Source organism: Ciona intestinalis, chromosome 11 (genome assembly GCF_000224145.3).
Source record: "Ciona intestinalis chromosome 11, KH, whole genome shotgun sequence".
NCBI classification, from domain to species: domain Eukaryota; kingdom Metazoa; phylum Chordata; class Ascidiacea; order Phlebobranchia; family Cionidae; genus Ciona; species Ciona intestinalis.
This window is the reverse complement of record NC_020176.2, coordinates 1,636,013-1,648,647: the sequence shown is the minus strand read 5'-3', so window position 1 is coordinate 1,648,647 and position 12,635 is coordinate 1,636,013. Positions and strand designations below refer to the sequence as shown.

The window sequence follows — 12,635 nt, the reverse complement described above, 5'->3', positions numbered from 1 at the left end:
GACACATACGCCCACAATGGTAGCAGCGACGAGCTCTGAACCCATTACCTCTGGGTTACAGGCAGGCGCGCTAACCACTATGCCATGGCGCCGGTTTTTTAATTGAAATGATTAAGAATGTCTTGGGCCAAATTATAAGTTATTACACAATATATTTCCTCCAAATGATTTATACTACTTAAGTTACAACTGTGAGCAAAAGCTGTATGAAGCACCCTTTTATAGTTTCTATAAAAACACCAAGGATTCAGGGTCAATATATAATTCAATATTCCTGTTATTCGTCAGAACCAAGAAGCTTTGATGTCCTTAAGGTTACGCGAAGCCGATAGTTCAATGGAGATGGCTGAGTTAAAACAAGAAATTTCAAGCTTAAAAGTCAAGGTAATATTTTTGAACTGTTTTGCTGTTTTAATAATGATATGGAAATTGTTGTATGGGAATAATTGACAAAAGCTAAACACTTGAAATAAACCAGCCTTGGCACTTATATAGGGAATAGCACAAATTTTTGTTAGTATTTTATATTTTAAAATTTACTGGTCATAAATAAGATGGTACCATTTTAGGTGAAGTATGTATCTCTTAAGAGTAAATTATTCTTGGGCTAAATTTTTTTCTGTTACTTCATTTGAAAACCGTGTAAAAGAAGCACTTGACCAGGGCCAGATTCATGAAATTTATTATGGCTTCGTAATTTATGACCAAGATTTTACTTTTTTCTCAGTTATCCGAGACGTCCAGGTCCCAACCAAACCTCACAGGTTGTAATGGTGACTCCACCGATTCAAGCGAGATTATCCACCAACTACAGCGGAAAGTTTTAAAGCAGCAGCGGATGATTGACAGCTTGAGGTCACGGGAAGGTCACATGACAGCATCGAGTTCGGAATGCAGTGATGATGGAGACTTATTGTTCGACGCAACGATAACGTCGCGCGATTCACCACTTTTAATCGACACTGAAGGCTTAACTGTCATGGGTGACGCAGAATTAAACTTAAATAAAGATATTTTAGTTCTAGAGTAAGTTCTTGTCTAGCTAGCATCAAAATATACCAAAAGTGCAATAACCTGTGTAGAATATTTCCTACTATTGTATCGAACATTCAGTATGTCCAGGCACCGGTATATTAAAAATAATTTCATGATTTTAATTTAACAAAAGTCACATTCCCACTAACCTACTAACTGCTAGATTATTATTAACCCCCCAAAAATAATTTTAAATTGCGATAATTTTTTATTAATTTTTAAAAATTTGGTTGACAAGTTTCATTTGCTAGTAAATTATTCAGTTCTATTTTCATTTTTCTATATTCCCCTTAAGAGCATTTTCAACCACTATTAAACCATATAACCTGCTTTCATGCACCGCAATGCAAAATCTGCACTATCAAATGCACTATATAACCGACCAAAGAACATTTTGATTTCTTTAAAAAAATGGATTTGTGACTTTTGTTTCTTAATTGTTTCTGTTACAAATTTATTGCACAACAGATTTTTCAACGTGTTTAAATCTTTTGTAAAATTTGTTGATTGTTTTTTGCTTGCATTTTAAATTCAAATGTTCTCATTGACTGTGTTTTTGGATGGAAAACTCCATTTGGACATCAGCATGTGCCAATCTATTTGCTTGATAGAATGTTTTAAAGTTATAAGTGAATTTATATAAAGCAGTACTTCACTGCAGGGATAATATGTACGTGCGTACAATCACTTTTATATTGAACTAATTGCTTCCATACTCTTGGCCTGTTTTGTTATTTCTTGCTGCATTTATTTCACATTTTTGATTCTTTTCCTTGCCCATAGATAGCAATACCTTTTTTTGGTGCATTACAACAGTTGCATAAGTATTTTATTCCGACACTTCTGCGGAATTGATAAAGTATTACCCCCTTCATTCCAGCTACAGGCACTTCTCATTTAATCACCACAAATTTGAAGGTAAACCTTGTGTATAGTACACTCACCACATATAACATGTTGATTTTGTATCAGGGTGATTAACAAAATAAATATGTAGAAGCTTTCTAAATGTCTTCTCTTTGTTCATATGTTTTGGCTATGTTTCGATTCTTTGCCGAACAGAAAGCTAGAGAAGTGATAAAAATTAGTCACACTTTTTCAATTTAAATAGGTTATTTAATTTCATCAAAAGGTCAGTCACAGGATATGGTCATATGCAGGAGTCTGTTAATAAAAATGTTGGTTACTGTGTGTATATGACAGTGTGTGTATCAGACATATACTTACTTTGGTGTGCATATATATCATGTATGCAAAGCAATAGCTGATTTTAGAATAGAGTATATCACTCTATTTACGGCAGTTTTACGTAAATAATGTTTTATACAGTGTTTTTAAAACACCGATCGATTTTCGTTACTGGATGAAGAGTTTATTTTACCAATATTACTCCCCGAAATATATTAAAGTTTAATACGCTTAACTAGCTTCATATAGGGGATTTTATTTTTAAGTGCGCGCGTTTGGTTTTTCTGTTAGTAATAATTAAAGTTTTGTAAAGACGGGCTCTGTTTTATACGAATACTTTTGTTAAAATTCGTCATCAGGGTTAATTACGATGGCCAGTAAGCGACAGTTGGACGCAGGACCAACATCTGACAGCGATGAACCGCAAGCAAAAAGACCAACGACGATTTTGCCTGCAGTCAGCATTGGACCAGTTGCTTCACTGGTATATTGATATTATTATGCCATATTTTCTATTTTTGTTGTTTTTAATTTTGTGTTGCATCTTATATCAGTTGTTTAAAAACCTAATCGAGTATTTTTTTCTGTTATATATATAGTTTAATTTGTTGGTGATCTGTAAATAAAATAAATTTACAACATTCTTCAAATTTAAAATGTAACTGTAAGTAATAAAAACACCGCCACATTACATTATCGGTTCATTTTTTACTTTTTTAAATACAAACATCACTCCTTGTCACAGTAACGGAAAAACTGTAAATTATTCGTGGTGATAAAATTAAACCGAATATATCTGTCTTGTAAATTGATCGTCTTACAAAATTATTTCCCTCTGAACGTTTGGAACTGCATCTCAAAATCTTTTTTTATTTTCTTACTTGTTTATTTTTCTTGTTTTCAGGAAGAGATGGATCTGAAGATGTTAAAGTTCCAGAACAAGAAGTTGTGGGAGAAGATTGAGATCAGAAGACAAGCGGAACGCGAGTTGGAAGATCAGATTGAAACCATGGAAGCAAAACAAACAGCAACTGATGCTACACTAAGTCTCGTTAATAGATACTGGGATCAGGTAAATATTTCAAGCTTATAAGATAATAAAATTGTAAACATGTTTTATTGAATTTTCAGTGTTGTGCTTCAAAAGTTGTGAAAAAAAGAGGTTCCACCTACTGCACATAAATTATAATATCATCAATAACACTTTGTACAGTTGGATGAAAACATAAAGATCACATTAAAAAGACTCGGACAGGACTCCGATGAAGTAGTTGAAGAAAACTCAACTCAAGATGAGGAAGATTTAAAAAAGAAATGTAGGTTCAAATATTTTACAATATTTGTATTGTTAAATTATACGTAATTCATCTTTTTGAATTTTAATTTTTTGCAATCCAAAAAGCATTAATTTTCCAGAGTATTTTGCTTTTTTTCGCGACATACAAAGATTACAAATCATCCTAGCGGAATTTACCCGAAATAAAATACTTGCATTAAATTTCCTTCCAGCATTCCACCGGCTACTCTGTGACAACGACTTTCAAGTAATCAAAGAAAACGTGGCGGACAGGTTGGATTTCTCGCGAAGAACATTTGCAAAAGTAATCGATGCTATATTGGACCAAAAGAAGCAACAAACATCTATTTCTGAGTGAGAGAGTTGGTCTGTTAACTGTTATCAATATATTAAATGTAGAAATAAAATTTAAATTGTTAAATTTAACAAATATAATATGTCAATAAACAAACATGTATATATAATTTAAAACATTTTTAGATTTTAACCCAGTTTTAGGATTTTTTTCTTTTTAATTTAACCAAAGCAACTGTAGTCAATAGGAAGTTGTATAATTCTGAAAGAGATCTTTGTTCAATAACAGCTGATTAACGTGACAAAAACATAATAGCCTACAATAAAAAAATGAAGGTAAATAGGCCTATTCCTATATATATTTCAGACTTATAATATGAATATTTTTGTACAAGAGCAATCAAAGAAAATGAAAATGTTGAGGAACATCTGAAGACAGAGGTTGGAAAACTGGAAGAAGCGAATAATAATCTACAGGAACTAACTACAGGGTTGCAAGTAATTAATTCAGTTCACACATGTTTTGTTGCATTGGTCTGCTGTACTGTGGCATCTCATCCTAACTTCTGTCATTAAAAATCTTTATAAGGTTAAGTCTAAAGAATCCATAAAAGCGATACTAAATTAGCTTCAATACCAGCTTAAACCCTTCCTATTTTGTTTTTAAACACTTAATCAGCTGCTTCCCGTAATAGACTAAATAAAAATTTATTAGAACAGTGCATAGTGTTTTCCGAACAGCCTGTAAAAACACACCACTATTCTGCCTGTGGATGAAGATAGTCAACATATACTTAATATTGGATTTTATAAATTAGCATAAAATTGAATTATCTCTTCACAGGCAGAACACCATAAGTTCTACATGGATCGATCGAACGTGGAAGAGAAGATCAATTTATTGGAGGAGAGAGTGGAGGAACTACAGGAGACGGCGGAGACCGCTCGCTGGGAGCTGAAAAAGACGAGGCTTAGAGAAGACAGGTAGGTTGCATAATTATGTAATGAATGAATGTAACTTGCTTTATCCTCATGTGGCCGGAATACAACAGTCGTTATAACACGGGTGTTCTGTTTCACACACCTCGTGTCAGCTTATGAACTACCATGTATGTTACTTTAGGTGATTAATAAAGTTCTTCTTTAGACAGGATATGGCATTTCAAAATCACATAGACATCTTAAAATCGAATATAAAGTTGATCAAATGGGATAATTTTGTTTGTTATGAAGGTTTGAACAATGTCTGGAGAAATTGGCAGCATATATTATATTTTCCACCCCATATTCTCCACCTGATTAAACTCATCTCTTGCAAATTTGTTACAAGTAGATACATTCCCAAATAACAACTTTTCCACCAGACTTACCCGACACTTGGCTGAAGCATTAGACAAAATAAACAAAGGAACTTTAGTGGAAGCTTCAACTTCTAATGCTGCTGCTGCTGAAACAGAGACTGCTGCTAAGGTATTTCTTTTTACATATACTATTCAAATGTAGGTATGTGTATGATGATAAAACAAATTTTAAAAAATTTACACTTTAGGGAAACTGAATTTTATTTTGGTTGCATGGTTATAATGTTAATTGGATAATGGGTCAACTCTTGCTTTTACCCCCCAGGTTCCCGGGCATGAGACATAGTGCGTCTCATGCAAAGTTTGATTAATTTTAAGTTTTTTTTCACCCCAGGCGCCCAACGAACAAGCAGAAGAAGCGGTTCTTCTCGCAGAAAGTCGATTGAATGAATTGGAAACATTGAAGAAGCAACATCAGGATTGTTTAAAGGAGTTGGAACGAGCGAAAATTGATGTAAGTTTGTTGCTGGTGGTTCTAGTTCTATGTGATCTTGCTTATATACCTTTGCTATGTTGTCACAACACCAGATTTAACATTCTTGCATAATTTTGGTCGACTGTGTCTTGTGCATTTTAATTCTAGTTAATTTATTATGTTTTAAACTTTTTTTCAATCATTTCAATGTCAACTTTTTGAACAAAATTATTTCTGTGTTTGATCAAATGTGTGTTTTTTTTTAATTAAATGTTAAATACGTTTTTAACTTTGTCTTACCATATGGAACAAAACCCTTTTCCCAGTTACGCAATATCCCTGATTCTCTCATCATCCAGTCATCCGAATATCGAACCCTTAAGTCCCAGTTCTCGGTGTTATACCATGAAAGTGTTCAGATGAAAACAATGTTGGATGAATCGCGGGTCCTCATTCAACAGACAAGGAATTCAAACTTGAGGAGAATTGAACAAATGGAGGTATGGGGAGGATTTGGGGAATTAAATTTTATTTTTTAGGATTTTTGGTTTTAGAGTTTAAAAATAGGGATGAAAAATCTCTGTATAAAAATTAAAAGCCCATAATTTATTATAAAATAAAAAAGTAAGAAATTAAAAAAAAATAAGACTAAAAGAGCAGTAGTCCAATTAAAATGAAAATAGTCCAATTTAAAGGTTGCTGTCAATATTGTTTATATAACAGGTGTACAAAAGAGCTTCTAACTAAACAAGTCGCTCACTTACAGGTTGATGAACTTCAAACACAAACTAAACTTCGTAACGAACTCATCCAGTTAGAAGACACGCTTGCCAAGGTAAACATCACTTCGTTGTAAAAATCTGACTAGTTACTAGGTTTGCAACTTTTTTTGGAATTTTTGCCGAAATTCCTGTTTGTGTATATTTTTCGATTTACTTTTGGTAGTTTTTGTCAACTTTTCCTTCTTTAAAAGGTGAGACACGATTACGAGTCTCTACACACCGAACTTGAACAAAACCTCGCAGCCAATGAGCAAGCGGGGCCAGTGAACCGTGAAATGCGTCATCTGATCAATAGTCTACAAAATCACAACAGACAGTTGAAGGGAGAGATCCAACGATACAAACGTAAAATTAAAGATCTACAAAATGAACTTGCAAAAGTAAGATGAAGTATTGGTTTAACTTTATTTTGATATTTTGTCTACATATATATTGTATAAGTTGGGACTGCAAGGTGTATTGAAATCTTCTTAAAAAAGAACAAACATTTATAAGGGGTGTTTAAACTATTAGTTATTACTTACTAAAAAGTTTCTAATATAACACACTGAAACTCCTGGTCTGATGAAAAATGAGTTTTCTTAAGACAGTTTCAAATTATTTTGTATTAAATTAGGATTTACACATTCAACGTAATAAATTCCACACTAGAATGCTTTAATTAAGAAGCTTGATTTAAAAAAAAATAAAAAAATTGTATAAAAAAGTTAAATGATTATATCTTTATATTTTGTTTTTTTTTGTTCAGTCTAAACAAGAAGAGATCCGGAGGTTGCAAGATGAGATCAAACATGAGTCGGATAAACTCTTTTCATCAGTGAAGTCGGTCAAGCTGGAGGAAGATGTTGACGTGAAGAAAGAAGTTGTGGAAGAGGAAGAAGAAGGTACGATTGGGGGTTGGTGGTTTAGCCGTCATTTAATATGGGTGTTGTTGTAAATATATATGGAATTTTGTTATTTCTGCTACCAGGCATAATGTAAATATATAAGATTTCCTTACATTCTCTAATGAAGTCTTGCTGTATGGCTGACGAAACGTCGGAAATACACTTGATGTTTTATCCCAAATGAGGAACTTTTATATAATTTATCTGTGAAGTTATTTGTTGGTAAATTTCCTATCACAGATTTGTTGTTAACTTTTTTTAGGGGTTTGCAAACTTATAATTGTCATGGAAAATACTCCAATTTTTTGAAACTGCTTTTTTTGCACACCAATTTCTTATAAATTTATATTTTAAGACATGTTATCTTTCAGCAACAAGCAACCAACCTGGGTTTAAATCAAATCCCCAACTTTACCAAGAAATTGAAGATCTTGAAAAGAAATTGAATGACAAGGGAACGGAGATGGAAAAAATATCAAAAGAACTCAAGTTAGTTCGTTTTTATGTTAACCTATTGGCTATTTTTATTTTTAATGCTCATAAAAACGTTAAGAACATTAAAGTTATACTGAAGTTCAAAGTGGCCAGTCTAATATGTTATGAATTTTTAACAAAATTTGAGGTAAAATTGTTCAAATGCAGTTACACTCATAGTCATCAAACATAGGGAACCTCATTGAATATTGTTTTGTGGTGAATGCAATATACTAATCTGGGGTGACATTGTTAAATGCTGTTATACTTAGACTCCTAGTTAACTAATATAGTGAACCTCATAGATTAATGTAGAAAAAATGGCTTTTCTAGTATAGTCTGCCCCATCCGAAATATGCTTTAATAATCTTTTGGCATTCGTCTGATGAATAAAGTGTATTTTCAAACAAGTCTGCCATCTGGCAAGACTTTATCAGGCAAGTCAACAACAATACACGCAACCTATACAATATACAGAGCTGATTTGTTTATTAAACAGAACAACAAATGCTGAAATGAAAGAATTGAAATTATTACTTGACATGTACAAGGGATTGTCTAAAGAACAAAGGGACAAGGTTTGGTTTGAATATCATGTTAATTGTAAATCAGAGATAATCAAATAAAAGCTGGAGAGCATATTATGTTCTATGTAAAATAATTCGACGGTAATGGTTGTAAAGTTTAATAGTTTCTCATGAATATAACTGTTTGTATTATAATGTTGTCAACTTAACATGCCTATTTAATATTTGTTAGTGTTTGTTTATGCCAATTAAAGTTCCTATGCCTATTTTCAAATTAAGTAATGAAAACTTTCAAAGTATTTGATTTTAAAAGTGTTTTTAAAAGTTTTTCTTTTTTTAAAAACATATAAAAATATGTTGTTTTAATTTTTCAGGCAGAAATAATGGCGAATGAAAAAGTTGCAACATCTGCCAGAGATGATCTTGAGAAGAAGATCCGATCGTTGGAGGAAGATGTTGCTCGTGAGGATTCGAGGAGCAAAGAGTTGGAGAAGAAGCTACAGAGATCGGAGGAGCAACTTGCGGATGCGGTAGGGAAGGTGAAGGAAGAGAAAGATAGGAGAGAGAAGAAAGAAGAGGAGCTTCTACTTAGGGGTCCGGATGCTGATTCATTGAGAAAGATGAAGGTAGGTGTGGGTGGTGTGAAGATTTAAAAAACCTTTTTGTTACTTCCTGGCTGTAAATCATATAAATCATAGAGCTATCTATATTGTGAAATACAGTCTAGATTGGCCATTCACCCAAACAGTAATACAAATGCTTTTTCAGTTTCTTACACTGGTGCCATTACTTTAAACGGAATGGCTTGACTGTCGTTTTCCCGCCACGTGAGGATATCATATAACGTACATTTAAATTATCTTTATATTAATCACTGTCACCCCAGGTATTGGAAGAAACGATAATCGAGCTTCGGCGCAATCTCTCGGCCACCAAGCAAGAGGAGGAAGCTCTTCTATCGGAGATGGATGTCACGGGACAAGCGTTCGAGGATATGCAGGAACAAAACATGAGGTTGCTGCAACAGCTACGTGAGAAAGATGACGCAAACTTTAAACTTATGTCTGAGGTGACATATGAGCTTTGTTCTTTCAGTTAACTTTTATTTTTGCTCCAGTTATATTGTTTGGAAATAAAAAATAGAGTACAAAAATTTGCTAAAGTTTGATTGACATTTCCTTCATACAGAGAATAAAAGCCAACCAAGTTCACAAACTTCTACAAGAAGAAAAAAGTGTTTTACAGGATCAGAACAACACGTTGCATATGCAGGTAAATATGGGGGGTTCTGAATGATATCGATATGTGACCTTAAATAGACACTTAATGCTATTTACATCAACTCAGTGGTCTATACTAATGGTTTGTCCAAGCTAACAATAAGTTAACAAAATTTACTGCAATTTACATTTTCACAAGTGAAAGTATGAGTTGTATAAAGAATGTAATAAATTACGAGTAGGCCTGATATGAATATAACACATAAGATAGGGTAATGAGCTACTTTTGGCCTGAATCTCTGATCTTCACCATGCCTTTTGTAATCCCTCGCCCATGTAAATAATAAATTAAATTTTTCAAGAATTGTTTTCGCAAAAAATGTAAATTTTATTAAAAACCAACATTTCACCTGCAAATGTAGCAATACATTGTCAGGCAGGTCATAAGCAAGAAGAAACATATTAAATAATAAACAATGATAACACAGTAACATATTGTTACAAAGGTTGACTCCCAGAACCAAGTAGTCCGGATGTTGGAGGAAAAAGAGCGATCCTTACAAGGAACCCTCGTCACTATGGAGAAGGAACTTAACTTGAGGTCGCAGATCATGGATTTGCATAAGAGAAAAGTTAGTTGGATTATTTAGTCTGTATTGACCGGTCTTTTATTGGTTGTCCCTTGCCCGAGTTGTCAGTCCTAATTCAAAAAATTAAAAACAACCCACAAAATTAAATACATGGGAACTTGTAAGCAGGCAAGAGGTGTATGAAACAGAACGCTGTGTTATAACGACTGTCATTGTCCTGCCATAAGAGGATAAATAAACACGTTCATTCATAAGTTATGGTATGTAAATATATACACTGAAAAATCATCCTAACAAAGTTACATATGTAATAAATCGTAAGCAGGCACAAGATGCCAAAAATAAGACACCTGTGTTATAACATAAACTTGGTTACCACTCAACCATCCATCACCAACAGGCAGTAGAGATGACACAGATTCGCGAGGATTTGCTCCGAGATGTTGAGAAGAAGAAAGAGAGGTTGTCTATCCTGGAGGAATCCATGGATAGAAAAGTTGAAAATCTCGAGGAAGAACATTTCAAACTAAGTCGATTACAGGTGATTGTTGTGTGGTGTTGCTTATGTTGGTAAGCAACCAAAGAATGGTCACTATTGGGCTTGTGGGTGGCTATTTCTTTAGTTGGGTCAACTACTACAGAAACAGACTGTTTTGTGTGGGCACATAGTGTGAATTTTTATTTATCTTCTCGAAAATAGTAGCGAAGATCAAATAATTAAAACAGCGAAGAAATGGGAATTTTGTCGACTTGGTATAAACACAGTGTGTGTCAAAATCATCATTATGTATAATGACATCATAATAAATATTGATGACATCATAGGAGGATGGGGCAAAACTCCGTCGTAAGTTGGAGAAACATAAGAAGACAGAAGGATTGTATAGTGCTGACGAAGTGCTTATGGAGGAAATCAAGGAATATAAGGTAATGGGGTTTATCTCAATGTTTTGTATTCGTTTACTTGGAATTCTAATCTACGTGGATGAGGTCCAACAGCATGGCACGTTATGGGACCAAAGTATAGACCAGATTTGGCCCATGAATTTTTTTAGTTTTTATAACATATTTTTGTTATTTACCATTTCTTTGTTATTTTAAATTGATTTTTTGTGTACACATAAATTTGTCTTGTGACTGCTTAAGTACTGAACCAGAATTTTATGTTTTATGCAAATAAATCAGTGGGGTTATGAGTCAAATCTTGCTTAAATCTTAGGTCCTTGACAAGGACCTCACCCACATAGAATAAAACCAAACTAGTATTCTTGCTAAACCTATTTTCTTTCAGACAAAGCTGAGATGTCCATGTTGTAATGTGAACAACAAGGACGCCGTGTTAACCAAATGTTTTCATGTGTTTTGCATCAAATGCATCAAGACAAGATACGAAACACGACAGAGAAAATGCCCAAAATGCAACGCAGGGTTTGGTGGAAATGATTTCCATCGTATTTATATCGAGTAGTAGAGCCCATTGACCCAATGGTTCCAAAAGTGGGCTTTACTAAAAGGGCGAATTACACTGGTTTACAATGCATTTTTGGCTGCTTTTGCATTATTGCAGTTAGGATTATTTTGACAAAATCTGTATTAATTAATGCGAAACATTTGGGTGCGCAAAAACAGCCTTAAAAACATTGGGTTTAAATGTTTAAAATGCCCGAGTAGAAATGTATAAGTTTCAGTTTCCATTTAATTGAAATACAGAAAACAGTTTATGCTATTTTAACATACCAAGCCTTCCCTTGATAATTGTGAAAAAATGATCTTATCCAACTGTTTATGCATGGCAGTATGAAAGATCTACGTCATTTCAATTAAAAAATCCTTGGTATTGCGATTTTTTCTTTTTAATGAACTTTTTAAGTATAGTAGGAGGGGGAAGATGGGACATCTTTAGCACATAATATCCAGATATCCTGATCGTATTTTAAACAATTAACAACGGTCTATGAGAGCCGTGAAGATATAGATTTATAAATGGTTGATTGTTTATTGTTAACTGCTAAATGCGACGAGAAAACAGAGTTAAAAGGTGTCCCATCTTCCTCCACCCTACCGTATATTAGGTTGGGGGAAGATGGGACACCTTAATACGTAATATATAAATATCCTAATCGTGTTTTAAACAATTAACAATGGCCTATGGGAGTCGTGAGAATGAGGTTTTATAATTCTTGGAATATTCCTTGTTTAGGCTACTACCAAATATGCCAAGAAAATTGAAATGATAAGGTGTCCCATTTTCCCCACCCTACTATATAAATTTATTTTTACTGTAATTATCCACGCGTCTAACCACAAAGGAAAATGTAGCAGTTTTTCTATTCCCAAGAAAATAAATTTGGGCCAAGTCGATCTGGGATGTTATCTCAAAAGATGTTTTAAAAATACTTCTAATACGTTACTTGATGTTTGACGTGTAAGATAAAGAAACTTTTTGTCGAGAACATTTTCTTTATTCTGCATTTTGGAAAAGGTAATTACTGTAAATAACTTGGTAATTGTTTGTTGTAAGATTCAAAACTGGCAGAAATATAGTTGGTTGTAAGAATAAATAAA

The 12,635-nt window shown here is 33.5% G+C and overlaps 2 protein-coding genes across 2 annotated transcripts in view; both read left to right on the top strand.

The window, feature by feature from the left end:
• The window catches only part of LOC101243266 (EVI5-like protein), a 15,521-nt gene extending 13,481 nt beyond the window's left edge, over positions 1-2,040 (top strand). Inside the window, 2 exon segments of the mRNA XM_009861846.3 lie at positions 289-384; positions 728-2,040. Of these exon segments, the coding sequence (XP_009860148.1) occupies positions 289-384; positions 728-1,030 (399 nt within the window). The 3' untranslated portion in view covers positions 1,031-2,040.
• Positions 2,041-2,503: 463 nt separating this feature from the next.
• LOC100180918 (E3 ubiquitin-protein ligase BRE1B) lies at positions 2,504-11,890 on the top strand. Its single transcript, XM_002119323.4, has 21 exons — positions 2,504-2,707; positions 3,128-3,295; positions 3,437-3,539; positions 3,733-3,874; positions 4,210-4,312; positions 4,659-4,798; positions 5,179-5,284; positions 5,510-5,629; positions 5,917-6,090; positions 6,357-6,425; positions 6,564-6,752; positions 7,121-7,256; positions 7,631-7,748; positions 8,233-8,311; positions 8,635-8,886; positions 9,147-9,329; positions 9,449-9,532; positions 9,987-10,112; positions 10,471-10,611; positions 10,896-10,997; positions 11,362-11,890. The coding sequence occupies exons 1-21, from the start codon at positions 2,594-2,596 to the stop codon at positions 11,536-11,538; spliced, it is 2,826 nt and encodes a 941-aa protein (XP_002119359.1). The 5' UTR covers positions 2,504-2,593; the 3' UTR covers positions 11,539-11,890.
• The last annotated feature ends 745 nt before the right edge of the window (positions 11,891-12,635 follow it).

What these genes read in the sequence shown, in the direction of transcription:
- LOC100180918 (XM_002119323.4), top strand. Translation starts at nt 2,594, where the DNA reads ATGGCCAGTAAGCGACAGTTGGACGCAGGACCAACATCTGACAGCGAT. An exon ending in TTAATAGATACTGGGATCAG is followed by an intron (nt 3,296 to 3,436) that starts GTAAATATTTCA and finishes CACTTTGTACAG; the next exon opens with TTGGATGAAAACATAAAGAT. An exon ending in TGGATTTGCATAAGAGAAAA is followed by an intron (nt 10,113 to 10,470) that starts GTTAGTTGGATT and finishes CATCACCAACAG; the next exon opens with GCAGTAGAGATGACACAGAT.